General features: G+C 47.3%; 1 protein-coding gene across 1 annotated transcript; it reads left to right on the forward strand.

Annotated features, from left to right (window-relative positions):
* Positions 1–3,432: 3,432 nt before the first annotated feature.
* Positions 3,433–8,252, forward strand: elovl7a (ELOVL fatty acid elongase 7a; the record flags this gene model as incomplete). The annotated part of the gene is made up of 7 exons (XM_084456858.1): positions 3,433–3,496; positions 4,371–4,561; positions 5,703–5,783; positions 6,894–6,950; positions 7,071–7,176; positions 7,658–7,794; positions 7,992–8,252. The coding sequence occupies 7 exons, from the start codon at positions 3,433–3,435 to the stop codon at positions 8,250–8,252; spliced, it is 897 nt and encodes a 298-aa protein (XP_084312984.1).
* Between the last annotated feature and the right edge of the window lie 10,175 nt (positions 8,253–18,427).

Consider the following 18,427-nt stretch of genomic DNA (forward strand, 5'->3'; position numbering starts at 1 on the left):
TGAAGTTTGAAACACCTGTCTCGATTGCTCAGAGCTGGGTGAGGCGTGAAGTGGGCGACTCATTGACGGAGCCCCGGGACATTACGATTTCGAAGGTTTGTGAAATTAGTTATAGACTGTGATGTGACATATTATGTCATCTGATGGTCAGTCGATATTGACATTGAATACTGCAATCTGTCCCAGTTTGAAAGATTCTAAATTTCAGAAACAACATTCGTTGACAGGCTGGTTATTCTCAAATAGAAAGTTCTTGTGGCGTTTAGGCCTTCACCTGATCATTTTTCTGCGGCATCCATCTTTGCACCTGTTGCGATGCTTAACTATCCAAAGTCTCCGGTAGGCTGTAGTTTCTGGGCGTGCTCGGTTGCTGTGCAGGGCAGCGTCAATTCGCGATGCCAAACTGAAGCGTTTTCGTTTGCTCAGTTCCTTCATGTTTTATTCTGGGAGATGCGTTCAGGGTCGTTATGTGATGACGAGCGGCTGTAACGACTGTCGCTTCTTTTTATTTTTTTTATTTATTCATAGAAGTGGTTCAACAAAGTATTGGGCTGGAGATGATGGCCAAAAGTGTCATAAAACACCTTAGCCTACTTGTTGTTGCTGGCCTTGGTGGGCATAGCAACCCAAGGTCGATGGTACAAGCTTAGAATTATAATTTATTTGGCTACATCTCTATTGGGAGATGATTTGCTGCAGATTATTTCTTGTCTTTAGACATTTTTAGAAAATCCTTTAGTCCAACTTTACCTTATGTCGCTAAATTGCTCCTGTCTTCATGATCCCTCACCAATACTAGGAGTAGCCTAGTCAGTTGTGGCAGCAGGCTATAGCCTATAGCTCAATGAAATATGGGGGTTAAAGCGTTGGGTGGTGTAAGGCAGCTGCAACCCCGCGCTGAGGTGGATCATTCCCTGAGCTGGGACACTTCAGACACGCTTATGCTGATAAAGCAAGGTCTCTCTAACAGGACACGGACTGCCCCTTAATGTGAGCACAATCCTCACTGGAGCTCTGCCCCCTTGGCTTCAACGAGATGTGAAGTCTTCTGTGTCCCATTCAGACCATGGCGTCAGAGAGAACACGCCTTGTAGGTCAAAGAGGAAACCTGCACTACCTGTTACCTCCTAGACTCACATCACCAGGCTTTCCTCGGGGGTGGGCGGGGGAGCCTGCTTTCTGTTTGGTTTCCGGTCTGGAGTCTGCAGGTATCCTATCACAAATGCAGGGTAGCCTAGTCTCGCTAGGGTAGCCTAGTCTCGCCAGTCGCGATGAATTAGAATTAAATGGTAGATGTATGTTTTTGGACAGGGGGATCTCTAGCTACTTGGACCCGAAACCGCGACTGCAAAGCAAAAAGGGCCCAGTCTAGTGACCTCCTAGTTACCTTCTAGCCTGGTGTCTATTTGCGTTGCAGTTGTGGTTTCTGGTATAAGCGGGTAGTGACCCCCCCCCCTGTCCAAAAACAGGCATACCCATAAACCTACGATGTGCTGCGGCAAGAACTTCTTCTGGAATAGACTAGCTTGTTTGGTATGTGATGTCCATGTCGTAGCGACTACTAGTCTGTTCGATCCTGCATTTGTGTGACAGGATACCAGCGGCTCTAGACTGGAAACCATGCGAATAAAAACTAGGCTGTCCCCCGAGGACCGTTCCCTCCCCCGTTGACCATGTAAGCAATCAGAAGCCTGATAAGACGGTCAGAGATATTTCATGGTGGTTTCATGTATTTAACACTTCACTCAATGCAGTCTCGCGTATGCAGATGTATATGGCCTACTACTGTATGTTGAATTACAGTGACTATTATTGTACTTGCACTGGTTTGAGGAATACTGCTTCTCACACCCCTGTGTTGGCTGTGCTGCCAGCCTTGGCAGTGTGATGAGGATGTGTTTTCAAGGAAGAGTCTGACCGTGAGCTAGGCTACTCACCTATGACACAGTTTCCCTGTAACTGTTTCCCTAAACCAGTCAGACTGCAACTTATTGTTCCAGTTTACATTTTTATCAGAAAATTTTCACACGGCAAGCTTTGCTAGAGAAAGACCTATAGCCTTAATGCCCGACCCAGGCTCGCGGTAGGGTTTTTGTTTGATGAGGTTGTAACTACCTTCTATTTAAGGGCTGGTTTGTACTGCATGTATACAGACCATTATCGCTCATTTCAACTCCCATGTTCAGTCCAATATCTAGACTTGTTGTTTTACCTCATGTCAAATCTGTTGTGGTTGGTTCTGCTCATAGTCAAGGGAGGTTCAGGTGTCAGCATCCTCTTTTAAGCCCTTGTTCATTCACACGATCAGAACTCGCCGCTACTTGATGAAGTGATGCATTTCAATGGAATGCAGACTGAGTAGGTATGGAGGTCATGATTGGTCCACAACGCTGCTTTGTCTGCTGGCTCGGTGTTACCAGTCTGTGGAAAAACTGCCATTGCGGTGTAATTCCAGCCTCTTGAAGCTGTTGGCTCAATAAATAATGACATTTGTTTACGAGTTCACCATTCACCCACAGCAACCCGTCCCTCTTTGTCAGGTCCAGGAACGCTCCTCTTGTGACCTTTGTGTGACTTTACCTGCATAACATGCCCACCTAGCAACAGGCAGGTGGCCTTAGAAACCACAAACCTACCTCAGAATGTTCTTTGACGGAGGATGTGTTCTTTGACGGAGGATGTGTTCAAGGCCTGTTTTGTTGCCATTTAAGAATAAGTGCATGATTCATTGAGTGAAAGGGGCATTTGCCTGTGTCAGTATGTGTTTCATTGAATGTGTGCCACAGAGCAGAGTGGCTAAGCTGTTGTGCTGTGGTAGTACATTCTACCAGATACAGGAGCCCTGACTGCTGGCCATTGTGTTCTAAACACTCCCTCCTTTGTCTGTCTCAGATGGTGAAGGAGGGAGGGAGGATAGAACGAGAGAATGGTAGAAATGCTGAGTTGGCTCATAAAAGCAACTTTTCAGCACTTGGGATTGTATCATGTCATGAGCCATCCAGTCACCTCAGACCACTGGGTTTCCGTCACTGTTTGGACCCCAGGTTCTCTGGCGGAGTGTGGGCCCAGCCCGCCACTGTTTGGACCCCAGGTTCTCTGGCGGAGTGTGGGCCCAGCCTGTCACTGTTTGGACCCCAGGTTCTCTGGCGGAGTGTGGGCCCAGCCTGTCACTGTTTGGACCCCAGGTTCTCTGGCGGAGTGTGGGCACAGCCTGGCGCCCACTCCCAGATGTGCTCGGGCTCAATGTTAGCCCAAGTGATGTAGTGAAACTGAAGCTGATCCTCAGAATGGCAAGAGTTAAGTTCTGTACTGTCCTGTCATAGTTCCAGCAGACCTACTAGAAATGACTTGGGTTGTGTGTATTTTCCTCTAACCTTTCCCCTCTTGACGCCGGTGTTCCAGGACTGCTACAGGAGCTAGCTTCACGTCGAGATGGAGTTCAGCCAACTAAAGTCCACAGCCATCCGAATGTACAGTGACTTAATGCAACATGCAGGTGAGAATGGTGATGAATCTCGTTGTCTTTTATTATTGTCCTTGATTAGCTCTGCGTTTTGATTTCAATAAAAGACGGCCCCCAATCTCACAATACCACACAGTCCAGTGTCTCCTTTTCAGGTGTATTCCAAATGAATCTCTCCAACACGGGATTTGAGCATCGAGCAAAAGCGATTTATTTGGGGGTTTGACATACAAAAGACGATGGCATGGCTTATGTACAGTTGACCTCTCTGTATGCTGTGTGAACTCAAATCAAAGCATTGGTCTCGTTGCAACGTTCTTATGTGGTTTGAGTGTCCCCCCCTCCCTTGTCTCTTCTCCGATAAGACTGTCTCTGGTCTCTTCTGTGGCCTTGTTTTGTCCCATTAACCTACGCCGCTTCAGCGCCCAGGCCTTTATCTCTAACCACAACAATGGTGTTTGGCACAGAGTGTACCAGCCATGTCTTTATCTCATAAGTCTATGGAAGAGGGACACCGTTGCTTACCGAAAACTCAAGCCGACAGCCATACTCAGAGGTCAATCATCATAATTAGGAAATAGCTAACAGGATCATATTAAAAGGCATTTCTCTGAAAATCAACAATATTCAACAATGGGGATGGACTATTCCAAGTCATCATCGCTAATGGTACTCATTCACCAGGTCTCAGCCAAACTATAGTCTGGCTTCACTTTGACTTTAGAAACCACTTACAGCATTTAAAGCAATGGACAACAAGTCTGAAAAGACCCTCTTCGTTTTCACCCAAAAAGGGGCGTGTCCTCATGGGTGTACTTCCTATTTACTACTATTTGATGGCCCGGTGCTCTGATCTATCTCTATTGTATTGAGTGTTGACATGATGAACTCCTCCCCTGTTTTCCAGACTCCAGGACAGAGAACTGGATGCTCATGTCATCGCCCCTCCCCCAGACCATAATAATCGCAGCGTATATCTACTTTGTCACGTCGCTGGGGCCGCGGCTGATGGAGAACCGCAAAGCCTACGACCTCAAAGGCGTGCTCATTGTCTACAACTTCGGCGTGGTTGGCCTCTCCCTCTACATGTGCTACGAGGTGGGTGGAGCTAGTTGCTCAACCAAGAGTGACTAGAACCTTCAGGCAAATCTCGTTCTGTGATCTGCCTGTGATTGATATGAAAATGATACCTGAATATTCTTTTCTTGTACCCTCGCCCTGCGTATGCCTCTGCATCACATGGGCTGACATGCATCATGTTGTCCCTCTGTTCACCTCATTGTTCAAAGGACAGCCATGAATGTCACAGTCTTAAGTGATCTGAAGTGACAGTACATCAGCCCAAGTCAGCGGCTGCCTCTTATACCGGCATGAAACTTTTACCTTGCACTATTTCCTTTGACACTATTTAATTGCTAGCCTTGTAGCCAGAGTTGTTGCCAGCTAATGATGTGATGCTATGATTGGCTTACAGTCCATGGCCGTTTGAATGGTAAAATTCTCTTCCTTCCTTCCTTCCTTCCTTCCTTCCTTCCTTCCTTCCTTCCTTCCTTCCTTCCTTCCCTCCCATTCCTCCCTCCTTTGACAATGGTTTCATCCTGGATGGGTGTGTTTGAGAATATCTCAGTGTGAGCCCCTCTTTGTCTGGGGGTTGGGGCCAGTAAACATGCTTAGTTGGATTCCTGTGGGCTGACTGGTTCCCAGAGCCTGCCTGACTCACTGACTGGGGGGTAAACCGGAAAGACAGGTGTGTTCGTCTGTAATTGGCCAAGCACCTTTAACTTCCTTTTTTCAGCTCTCTTCTACTTTAGTCTCAGACAAGTCTTCTAGTGTAGCGTTGCTGTTTCTCTCACCGTGTGTAACGTGTGGAGGTAGAAGTTACTGTCTCCCTCCAGGCTTTAATGGCTCATTCTCACCATGATGAAGATTTGGTTTCAAAAGACAAACTTCCTCTTAGCAACTTGTCAAGTTCAGTACAAAAGGTTGATAGTCGTTCACTTTTGACTCAAGAATGAGGAAGTTCAGACTACTGAGGTAAAACTAAATACCATATCATGAGAGAGTGGAGATTTGGGAAAAATTTCACTCTGTAGTTTGAAAAGTAAGCAAATAAAAACTTTAATTTAAAATCATTTAAAGGCTTTGTGCAAGTTCTCTTTGATCAACTGGACTAAAACGATGGCTACGGTCATGTTACTGTGTAATTCTCATACAGTAGCTCTTTGTTTTTTCTCCGTAGTACGTGATGTCTGGCTGGGGGACGGGCTACACCTTCCACTGTGACCTGGTGGACTACTCTGACTCACCGCAGGCTGTGAGGGTAAGGGTCCGAGAGCAACATGTCCCCAACAGTGATGTACTGCCCCTTTGTGGCAATGAATTATACAGAGTCAACATTTAGCAGTCATTTGCAGTTTTTTTTTCTGATAATAAATTGATGCTGAAACTCCTGCTCATTGTTGCCGTTTCCAATCGGTTAATAATGGCTAGTTTCGTGACAGATGTCCCATTCACATCCCTTAACAGCCAAGCACAACTGCGTCTAAGTAAATAAATATAGCTTCTTAAAATGTGACCAGTTGGCTAGCAAGACAATGGCACATCAACTAATGATCAGGTCGCCTCTTGACTCTGAAGAGGTTGGCTGGATATTATTTGTAAGGGAACTCCTTTTGCTAGCTTCCGAACATTCAGTTTGACTGTCCCTCTACTAGCTGAGCATGGGAAGAGCAGAAATGCTTCTCCTAAGTTATTGTTCCATAAACCCCAAGCATGGGAGCACAACTCCTGAAGGTTTGAATTTAGTGCTACAGAACCCCACCTATGGAGGTTGATGTTGATGGATGATGGAGGTTGACTGTTGGACACTAGACAGTATGACCTAGCCTAGCTCTATCACTAGTCTAATCTATCCATCATTATAACATGACCTAAATCTAATCTATCTTGTGAAATGCTATGACTATTAATAACTACCCGCAATGCAGCTAACATCTACACTAACCTATGAGAACCCTAGCATTTAAAACAAGAACCAGACAAGCAAATAAACTCCAAGTTCTGAACTGTGGATTTAAAGGGAATGAAATTGACTTTACTTTTACTGAGACACAATGTTTTTTTTTTTTTGTACAAAGATGTATTGGCATTGGGGAAAAATGAACTGCGGCTAGCACCCCCTGTGGTGGTCTCTGGTACACTTGTAGTCACTCCCCTGCCCAAATTCATTGTGCGAGGGACAATAATGAACATGTATGCGATGCACAGAACTAACGCACTCTCCATTTTGGCCATCCTCTCTCTCTCTCCCTCCTGTCTCTCTCTCCCTCCCTCCTCTGTCTCTCTCTCCCTCCCTCCTCTGTCTCTCTCTCCCTCCCTCCTCTGTCTCTCTCTCTCTCTCTCTCTCTCTCCCTCTTCTGTCTCTATCTAGATGGCAGCGACATGCTGGCTTTACTACTTCTCCAAGTTCATCGAGATGCTGGACACGGTCAGTTCCCTCCGGCGTGCCGCCTCTCTCTAGGGCCCCTTGTGTGTCCGGCCGCCTCAGTTTCTATCCCATCCTGCCAAACGTTCCACCCCTCTGTTCCTCTTCTCCCTCCCCGCTCAGGTGTTCTTCGTGCTGAGGAAGAAGAACAGCCAGGTGACCTTCCTCCACGTCTACCATCACTCCATCATGCCCTTCACCTGGTGGTTCGGGGTGCGCTTTGCTGCAGGTATTAAGACCAGCACCCTCCCCTCCCCCCCCCCCCCCCCCCTCCCCCCCATCTTGACCAGCACCCTCCCCTCTCCCCTCCCCCCCATCTAGACCAGCACCCTCCCCTCCCCCCCCATCTAGACCAGCACCCTCCCCTCCCCCCCCATCTAGACCAGCACCCCCCCCTCCCCCCCATCTAGACCAGCACCCTCCCCTCCCCCCCCCCCATCTAGACCAGCACCCTCCCCCCCATCTCGACCTTGGCTTTTTTCACTATTATCGACCTGGTTGTCTAAATGGTGGTTATTTGTGTACTAGGTAGGGTTGTGTGCAACTATATTCTGAACAGTTCTTGTATTGCATGCGCAGACACCATATACTGTACTATACACATCACATGATGATGGCACCATATTCATATACTTTGCATACGTTGTAGTATTTCTATAGATGGGCACAGAAACGGTGTGCCTTAACAGGTGATTGTTGTTGTTGTGTAGGTGGCCAGGGGACATTCCATGCCATGCTCAACTGTGTGGTCCACGTCATCATGTATACTTACTACGGCCTGTCTGCTTTTGGCCCCGCCTACCAGAAGTTCCTCTGGTGGAAGAAGTACCTCACCACCATCCAGCTGGTACGCCCTCTACTGTACTGTACTGATAAACTAAAGCCTCTCGTCTGGCTCAACAGGTATCACAGGGCTGCCGGAATCACGTACAGTTAGAATGGAACCATCAAGCCCCACGTTGGGTGCTGTTAAGCGTTTCATTGTACATGTTACACATCATTGTATACAATAATGTATTTGTTTTTCCTCCCTAATCCCCACAGATCCAGTTTGTGATCGTGACCACCCACATTGGCCAGTATTTCTTCATGAAGGACTGCCCCTACCAGTTCCCCATCTTCATCTACATCATCGGCGCCTACGGCATGATCTTCCTCCTCCTCTTCCTCAACTTCTGGTACCACGCTTACACCAAGGGCAAGAGGTTACCCATGGTCCTGCAGAACCAGCGCTGGGCCCACCACTCCAACGGCGTCATCAGCGGCGACAGAAACAGCATGCAGCCCGGATGCAAGGACGATTGACGTGGCCGCCGACCAATCAGGCTCGGGGGATGAGGGTCCTTCTCAATTGGATCATCAGTGCACCTCCCCTCCAACAGCACCGTGGACCCGGTTTTCTGACCACTCCCCCTGTAGTTGCTAAGGCAATCTGAGTTCCGACCCAAAGCTGTGTTGGTTTTGTTTTCATTTTTCTACCAAGATCAGCTGCTTTCTCATCGAGGGTGCAGAAATAGTTGGTTCTTGAGGCTCTGTCCAGTTCTGCCCAGTCACCCTGATATCCCTCCTGTCCTGTAGACTGGACCCTCTGAGGTTTTCAGGCTGTTTGGGAAGCAACCCCTAGCCAAGGTAACCAGAGGTAGAACTAGTATACAGGCTCGACGCAGACAGCCTTCCGTTGTACAAAGGGGAACTTGGGCCATTCTAGAAGGATATGAGCTAGGGGTTGTTCTGGACTGGGCTCTGAAGTGAGTGGACCTCTCTTTCTCTTATGGACCGTATGTCCATTTTCTGATGACACTTGCTTTACGCTGTTTCTTCTACTGTATTGCTAACTCTTTTTTATACTTGGATTGTTTTATATATTGTCTGTAAATTGAATTGTGAACGTGTTGTATATTTTTGAAATTCACATACTGATGTCTGGCTATAATAAAAGGAAAAAGAATGATGCATTTAGGGGATTTGAGAAATGCAGAAATGTCCCATTCAGCCAGTCAAAACATCAATGTTTACATACTGAGTAGAAGAGTCCCTCTCTTGTCTTGACTCTTAACTCATTGCTCTCTGGTTTAACTCGGTTGCTGTCTGAAGCCAAACTGATCCGTTAAGAGATACCATATAACCTTCCTTCATCTTTGTCTCTCATCGCATAGGGATGTTTGTTTTTCAAGCCAGAGAAGAAGTCCTGAGATGGGAAGCAATGGTTCTTTGCAGGAACTGGAGCAGAGCTCATGGTGTAGCTGTAGCCTTAACTCTGGGTCATAAGTATGGCATTAACATTAGCCAGCTAGCTGTACCCACACATTAAATCTGTTTACCCTTTCATATTGGAGTCGTATGGATGAAGTCTTCTAACTAGCTTGTGATGCCATGCTTGTGACAGTGTTATTGTACTGAAGGCTCTATTGCTCTGCTCCAGTGGTGATTGAGGACGCAGCCTTAGCTCTAGATGTATATGATGGCAGGTCATACCCCTGTGCCTGGGGTGCAGGCTGATGGGGTGAGCCTGTTTAGGCCTGAAACCCCCCCCCTCTCTAGCCCACCCTCTTGGTGTAGTTATGAGTGTCCTACCGGACATGATGCCACATGGGCTCTGTATGAAAAAAAAAAAAACTAGTATGGCATTGGATAATTTTACTGTATGTAATGTATTTATATTAAAATAAACTGTTTATATACTGTTTGATGTCTGTTTGCTCTGACCTTAGAGCGCCCCCAAATGGTGCCTTTGTCCCGATTACCTTATGAATTTGGGGAGATTCCCTTATGAATTTGGGGAGATGGCTATCTCTTTTATGATTACACACACACACACACTGGATAACATGGAAGAGAAATGGCCAATTTTCAGTGGTGGCCTATAGGGTGCTCCTACATCCATAGCATAGCACTGGTCTCAAAACGGTCTTTTATCAAAACTATGGAAGTTGACTAGCTAAATTAGATTGGGCTAACATTAAGATGGATTGGGTTAATTGTGGTAGCCTAATGTTAACACATTTTGAGACACTGCTAAATAACTAGTAATGTAAATTATTGTTTTTCCCAGTGCCATGGCATAGGCATCATGAGCAAAATTCAGGCAGGCAGGCAGTCGTAATGCTTTGAGGTGACGCACGCTTTGTCAGATGGCCTCTAGAGGGCTCGCCTATTGTCAGAAGGGGACACAAGCCTTGTTGATGAGGCTGGTGGCTGTTGGGAAAAAGCTGCCTCTGCGACATGCGGCCATGATCCTGATGGACCACAGCCTTCTGCCTGAGGGGAGTGGCATGAAGGGATTGTGGCTGGGGTGGGAGGGGTCGGCTGCAATCTTCCTGGCTCGTTTACACGCTGCAGTCTGGCCCTGTCTTTGGCTGTAGCGGCAGCCACCAGTCGGCCACAGTGGCGACCGGGGAGCCATTCAGGGTGATGGGGGATGCGGGGGCTGATTTCTTCCTGAAGACCACAACCATCTCCACTGTCTTAAGAGCGTTGAGCTCCAGGTTGTTTTGGCTGCACCAGGACAGCAGCTGGTTGATCTCCCTCCTGTAGGTGGACTCGTGTCCCTCAGAGATGAGTCCGATGAGGGTGGTGTCGGGAGTGTATGGGAGGATGGTGTTGAAGGCAGAGCTGAAATCTACAAACAGGATCCTGGCGTAGGTGCCTGTGTGTTCCAGATGCTGTAGAATGTAGTGAAGGACTATGTTTACTGTGTCGTCTACAGATCTGTTGTCTCTGTAGGCGAACTGCAGAGGGTCCAGGAGTGGGTTTCGTGATGGACTTGAAATGCAGCAGAACAAGACGTTCAAAGACCTTCATTACTACAGAGGTCAGGGCGACGGGTCTGTAGTCATTGAGGCCAGTGATCCTTGCCCATTGGGGACGGGGATGATGATGGAGGTCTTAAAGCAGGCTGGAACATGGCATGTCTCTAGTGAGGTGTTGAAGATGTCAGTGAACACCAGGGACAGCTGATGAACACAAAACCTCAGCATAGGGGGGGGGGACAGAGTCTGGTCCGGCCACCTTCTGGGGGCTCTGTCTCTTGAACAGGCGGTTCACGTCCTTCTCTAGGATGGTGAGGCTGTATTGAGGGGGGGGGGGCTGGGTTGTTGGGGCTCCAGCCGGTACCTTAATAAGCCTGCAAGCTGTACAACCATTGATACCAGACAGGTGCTGGCTAGTGAGGACCTGAAGCTTCTATTAATGACATTTCAGTCTCACCAATGTGTTACCCACACGATTTGTTCTTTTCTGTTCTCCTACCTGACTATTCTCCTTCAGTTTATTATTTTACAACTTGTGTAAACTAACTTTGTAGTTCGTTCTCATAGAAAACTACCATTTGTTTCTGTGTGACATAATTTCCCTGTCCTGTTCGTCCTGACGGACGTCACTTCCTCTCCCACGATTTTAAGACTACATCGTTTCATTCATATATACTAGACGCCGCATTGACGTTGATATGATTGCTGCCGGACGAAAAATGCGGCCGCCATCTTGGTCCGGTACGGAGCTCCGCGAGTAAACTACTGATGGGTCAGTCGCGAACGATATGGCTCTATGTGCCGGCTCTTTTAAGTGAACGATGATAAATAGATAGTTGTTAGCTAATAGATTCAACTAAAACTGTTGGATGCTGCTGTTTTGCACTTTGTAATTTTTAATTGTATTTATTTATTAGGTGGGCTAGCTTGCAGAAGCTAGCCCAACTTGTGATATTCCCACTATTTCTTTCTTTATTAGGTGGGCTAGCTTGCAGAAGCTAGCCCAACTTGTGATATTCCCACTATTTCTTTCTTTCTTTATTAGGTGGGCTAGCTTGCAGAAGCTAGCCCAACTTATGATATTCCCACTATTTCTTTCTTTCTTTCTTTCTTTCTTTCTTTCTTTCTTTCTTTATTATTATTATTCTCCCCGCTTTTTTGAACCTCTACTAGTTCTTCATACTTTGTGCTAGAAACCTCATTCAAACTTTAAAATGTTCATGACGTTCAGCTCTTGAACGGATCCATTCAGATTTTTGATATTTGTTATAGTTTTTTAGAAATTTAACTTTTAAAACTATTTTTTGTCCTATTGAAACTGCTTGAAATGCTTTTGGAATGTTCAGAAATTTTATGTTTTTAGAGTGGTGGCAGCAGTTGCTTTGAAAATATTCACACATTTTGTAAACTGCTGGCACTCCTACAGTTTTGAAAGCTCACACACATATTATACATCAAAACATTCACACAACTGTGCTGATTCGTACAATGTAAGTATCTAAGCAGTGTGACTCATAGTTTTCGCTGTATGACGATTTGTTCGGCAACTGCGCTCCTCATTGAAACGTATGGCAACACACTAGCTTTTGAGCTGCTAATTTTGCATTTTTACTCTTTTTCTAACTTGTCGCTATGCCTACAGTTTTAACAGCTCATACACATATTATATATCGAAACGTTCCCATAACTGTGCTGATTCGTACAATGTAAGTCTCTAAGCCGTGTGACTTATAGTTTTCGCTGTATGACGATTTGTTCGGCAACTGCGCTCTCCATTGAAACGTATGGGCCCACACACTCTACCTTTTGAGCTGCTAATTTTGCATTTTTACCCTTTTTCTAACTCGTCGCCATGCCTACAGTTTTTAAGCTACACGGACATATCATAGCCTAAAATGTTCAGCATTTTCTCAGGATTCCTATGGTGTCAATATCTAGGCTGTGACATTTATACTTTTTGAGAGAGAGCTGTCTGAATCGGACATGCCTTTCCATTGAAGTGAATGAGAGGATGCTCACAGTGTCAGTTGGGATTTGAATTTGGGGACACGTGCAGGCTCTCTGTACAGGCACCCTTTTATGACTATTGTGGTAGCATTCATATTCATTCATTCACTTCCTTCCTTCCATCCTTCTTTCCTTCCTTCCTTCCTTCCTTCCTTCCTTCCATCCTTCCTTCTTTCCTTCCTTCCTTCCTTCCTTCCTTTCCTTCCATCCATCCTTCCATCCTTCCTTCCATCCATCTTTCCTTCCTTCTTTCCTTCCTTCCATCCTTCCTTCCATCCATCCATCCTTCCTTCCTTTCCTTCCTTCCTTCCTTCCATCCTTCCTTCCTTCCTTTCCTTCCTTCCTTCCTTCCATCCTTCCTTCCATCCTTCCTTCCATCCTTCCTTCCTTCCTTCTTTTTCTTTCTTTCTTTCATCCATCCATCCATCCATCCTTCTTTCTATCTTTCTTTCTTTCTTTCTTTCTTTCTTTCTTTCTTTCTTTATTTCTTTCATCCATCCATCCATCCATCCATCCATCCATCTTTCTTTCTTTCTTTCTTTCTTTCATCCATCCATCCATCTTTCTTACTTTGTATCTTTCTTTCATCCATCCATCCTTCCTTCCCTCCTTCCTTCCTTGCATCCTTCCTTCCATCCTTGCTTCCTTCCATCCTTCCTTCCATCCTTCCTTCCTTCCATCCTTCCATCCATCCATCCTTCCTTCCATCCTTCCTTCCTTCCATCCTTCCTTCCTTTCTTTCTTTCTTTCTTTCTTTCTTTCTTTCTTTCTTTCTTTCTTTCTTTCTTTCTTTCTTTCTTTCTCTTCGTGGTGGCGTGGTGGTCTCGCCACCACGCCACAGTCCCCACAACTCAGCCCCTGATTGAGCTAGAGACACACAGTCTTCACCAGTGGGTGCAAGGAGACTGCCCGGAGGTCTTCATGGTGGAGTCAGGTAGGTGGCCCGGAGAGGGGTACACTGTCCCCGACTGGCTCTGACCTGAGGGGGTGGAGTCTCATCACCACGCCACTATCCACGCCACGGGCCCCACAACTCAACTCTTGAGTGGGCTAGAGACACAGTCTTCATTGGTGGATGCATTGAAATTGCCCAGAGGTCACTGTACTGTCCGTGACTAGCTGTGACCCAAGGGGGCGGGGCCTAACCAGCACGCCACTATCCACACCACGGGCCCCACAACTCAGCCCCTGAGTGGGCTAGAGACAAACGGTCTGCACCGGTTGAGTCAGGTAGGTGGCCCGGAGAGGGCTACACTGTCCCTGACTGGCTCTGACCTGAGGGGGGGGAGCCTCAGCCCCACGCCACTATCCACACCACGGCCCCACAACTCAGCCCAAGTGGGCTAGAGACACATGGTCTTCACCGGTGCGGGCGGATAGGTGGCCCGGAGAGGGGTACACTGTCCTCGACCAGCTCTGACCTGAGGGGGCGGAGTCTCACCACCACGCCACGGGCCCCACAACTCAGCCCCTGATTGGGCTAGAGACACATGGTCTTCACCGGTGCGGGCGGGTATGTGGCCCGGAGAGGGGTACACTGTCCTCGACCAGCTCTGACCTGAGGGGGCGGAGTCTCACCACCATGCCACTGTCCACACCACATACCCCACAACTCAGCCCCTGATTGGGCTAGAGACGCACGGTCTTCGCCGGTGGGTGCATGGAGATTGCCTGGTCCGTAGTAGTTCTAGCAGTAGCTGTTACATACAACTGCAGCAGCTAGCCCACCTCACATTTTCTCCAGGAAATGTACTTTCTAGTTATTAGTGTGAATGCTTTAGAGCATTCACACTATTGTTATCCAGTTCTTTATTTTTTTTACTTCTTCTTCCGTACGTTTTTTGGCTCTCTGTAGCTCCTTCATACTTTGAGCCACTTAAACCATTCAAGTATCAAAATGTTCAGCTTGTTAAGGACATGCGCGGAATACTTTCAGATTTTTTATACCTTTTATACTTTTTAAAATATTCAACTTTTTCAACAATTTTTTTGAATGGAAGTCTATGGGGGAGTTTTGAAACCTTCTTCAGCCTTCAACTCCTTCATACTTTGAGCTACAGAAACCATTCAACTATCAAAATGTTCAGCTTGTTAAGGTCTTTATGGGATATCTTTCAGATTTTTAATATATTTTATACTTTTCAAAATATTCCGCTTTTCTCAAACAAAATTTACAATGGAAGTCTATGGCAGACCTTGAAACCCCTTGTCAGCTTTGAAACCTATCTCCTCCTTCATTTTTTGTGCTAGAAACCTCCTTCAAAGTTTAAAATGTTCAGGACCTTTAGCTGAGTAAAGGATCTATTCAGAGTTTTGAAATTCCTTGTAGTTTTTATGTAATTTAAGTTTGTTTTGGACCTTTTTTAACATTGAAGTGGATGTGTGGAATGTTCAGTATTTAGAGTGTGGCAGCCTGTGTTTTGAAAACATCTACACGTTTTGTAAACTGCTGTCGCTCCTACAGTTTTAACAGCTCATACACATATTCTACATTAAAACGTTCACACAACTGTGCTGATTCGTACAATGTAAGTATCTACGCCGTGTGACTTATAGTTTTCTCTTCATGACAATTTGTTCGGCAACTGCGCTCTCCATTGAAACGTATGGGCCCACACTGACTTTTGAGCTGCTGATTTTGCATTTTAACCCTTTTTCTAACTCGTTGCCATGCCTACAGTTTTTAAGCTACACGGACAATTATACATACAAATGTTCAGCAAGTTCTCAGGATTCCTACGGTGTCAATAGCTAAGCTGTAGCATTTATACTTTTTGAGAGAGAGCTGTCTGAAGCCGGCATGCCTTTCCATTGAAGTGAATGAGAGGATGCTCAGTGTCAGTTGAGATTTGAATTTGGGGACACGCGCAGGCTCTCTGTACTGGCACCCTTTTATGACTACTGTGGTAGCATTCATATTCCTTCCTTCCTTCCTTCCTTCCTTCCTTCCTTCCTTCCTTCCTTCCTTCCTTCCTTCCTTCCTTCCTTCCTTCCCTCCCTCCCTCCCTCCTGCCTTCCTTCCTTCCCTCCTTCCTTCCTTCCTTCCTTCCTTCCTTCCTTCCTTCCTTCCTTCCTTCCTTCCTTCCTTCCTACCTTCCTTATATTCAAAGAAATATTCAGAATGACACTTTTTCAGGCTGTAAACTCATATTAATACCTTTTCTACTCTTTCAGCTATTGCACTCAATAAAACTATGAGTTATGATGAGTGGTTAAATACATTTTCAGTGTAGTACTACAGTAGCTGTACTTATAACAAACACACTGCTTCTCACTGCACCTGCTTCTCACTTCAACTCCTATACAAAACCTCCACAGCTACTGTTCGGCCACGGAGTGGGCTATAGACACACGGTCTCCAATGAGGGGTGCATGGGGATGGCCTGGCGGTCACTGACCTGCTCCTGACTTGCTCTGACCCGAGGGGATGGAGTCTCGCCATCACGCCATTATCTACGCCACGGTCCCCACATCTCAGCCCCTGAGTTGGCTAAAGACACAGTTTTCACAGTTGCATGCATGTGGGTTGCCTGGAGAATGTGGGTGGCCCAGAGAGCAGTACACTGTCCTCGACCGGCTCTGACCCAAGGGGGCGGAGTCTTGCCACCACGCCACTACCATGCCTCGGAACTCACAACACAGCCTCTGAGGTGGCTAGAGACACACGGTCTTCACTGGTGAAGGCAGGTGGGTAGCCCGGTGCGGCCTACACTGTCCACAACCGGCTCTGACCCGAGGGGGCGGAGTCTCGCCACCACGTCACTATCCACAACACAGACAGCACAACTAAGACCCTGAGTGAGCTACAGACAGACGGTCTTCACTGGTGGTTGCAGGGAGATTGCCCGGTCGTCACTGCACTGCCCGCGACCTGCTCTGACCCGAGGGGGCGGAGTCTCACCATCACGCCACTACCTCGCCACGGACCTCACAACACAGCCTCTGAGGTGGCTAGAGACACACGGTCTTCACTGGTGAAGGCAGGTGGGTAGCCTGGTGCGGCCTACACTGTCCACAACTGGCTGTGACCCGAGGGGGCGGAGTCCCGTCACCACGTCACTATCCACAACACAGACACCACAACTAAGACCCTGAGTGAGCTACAGACACACGGTCTTCACTGTTGGGTGTATGGAGATTGCCCGGATGTCATTGCACTGCCCCCGACCTGCTCTGACTGGAGGGGCCGGAGTCTCGCTATCACGCCACTATCCACGCCACGGACCTCACAACACAGCCTCTGAGGTGGCTAGAGACACACGGTCTTCACTGGTGAAGGCAGGTGGGTAGCCCGGCACGGCCTACACTGTCCAAGACTGGCTATGACCTAAGAAGGCGGAGTCTCGCCACCACGCCACTATCCACGCCACGGACCTCACAACACAGCCTCTGAGGTGGCTAGAGACACACGGCCTTCACTGGTGAAGGCAGGTGGGTAGCCCAGTGCGGCCTATACTGTCCAAAACCGGCTCTGACCCGAGGGGGCGCAGTCTCGCCACCACGCCACTACCACGCCTCGGACCTCACAACACAGCCTCTGAGGTGGCTAGAGACACACGGTCGTCACTGGTGAAGGCAGGTGGGTAGTGCGGTGCGGCCTACACTGTCCACAACCGGCTCTGACCCGAGGGGGCGGAGTCTCGCAATCACGCCACTATCCACGCCACGGACTTCACAACACAGCCTCTGAGGTGGCTAGAGACACACGGTCTTCACTGGTGAAGGCAGGTGGATAGCCCAGTGCGGCCTATACTGTCTATGACCAGCTCTGACCCAAGGGGGCGGAGTCTCACCACCATGCCACTACCACGCCACGGACCTCACAACACAGCCTCTGAGGTGGCAAGAGACACACGGTCTTCACTGGTGAAGACAGGTCGGCACGGTCTACACTGGCCATTACCGGCTCTGACCCGAGGGGGCGGAGTCTCTTCACCACACCACTGAACATGCCACGGACAACACAACTCAGACCGGGTTAGAGACACATGGTCTTCACGGGTGGGTGCATGGAAATTGCCAAGAGGTCACTGTACTGTCCCCGATGGGTTGTGACCCAAGGGGGCGGAGTCTTTCCACCACACCATTATCCACGCCATGGACCACAGAACTCAGCCCATGTGGGCTAGAGACACACAGTCTTCACCGTTGTGTGCATAGAGATTGCCCAGAGGTCACTGTACTGTCCCTGACAGGCTTCCAACCTTTTAAGCTATACATTCCATCATTTATTCCATGTTTCAGCTTTGACAGTATTACTCTATTACTCATCTTTCAAGCTAAAGGCTCAGTTCAAGGCTAAAACTACTCAGGTTGAAAGGTTTAAAAGTATTTAAGTTCTTAGCTTCTTTAGGTAATGCAGTTCCAATTCTGCCAGTTTCACATTTCAGCTAAGCTTCCAGGTTTTCCAGCTTACAAGCTTTTTAGCAATACATTCCATCATTTATTTCATGTTTCATCTTTGGCAGTATTACAGTTTATCTTCCAGCTTTTGTAGCAATGTAGTTAAGTCTTTAGCTTCTTTAGGCAATGCACTTCAGCTTCCAATTCTGCCAGTTTCACATTTCAGCTTCCAGGTTTTTCAGCCTCTAATCTTTTTAGCAATACATTCCATCATTACAGTGTAACAGTTTATCTTCCAGCTTTTGTAGCAATGTATTTAAGTTCTTAGCTTCTTTATGTAATGCTCTTCAGCTTCCAATTCTGCCAGTTTCACAGTTCAGC

The sequence above is a fragment of the Borostomias antarcticus genome, assembly GCF_949987555.1.
Source record: "Borostomias antarcticus genome assembly, chromosome: 23".
In the NCBI taxonomy this organism is placed as follows: Eukaryota; Metazoa; Chordata; class Actinopteri; order Stomiiformes; family Stomiidae; genus Borostomias; species Borostomias antarcticus.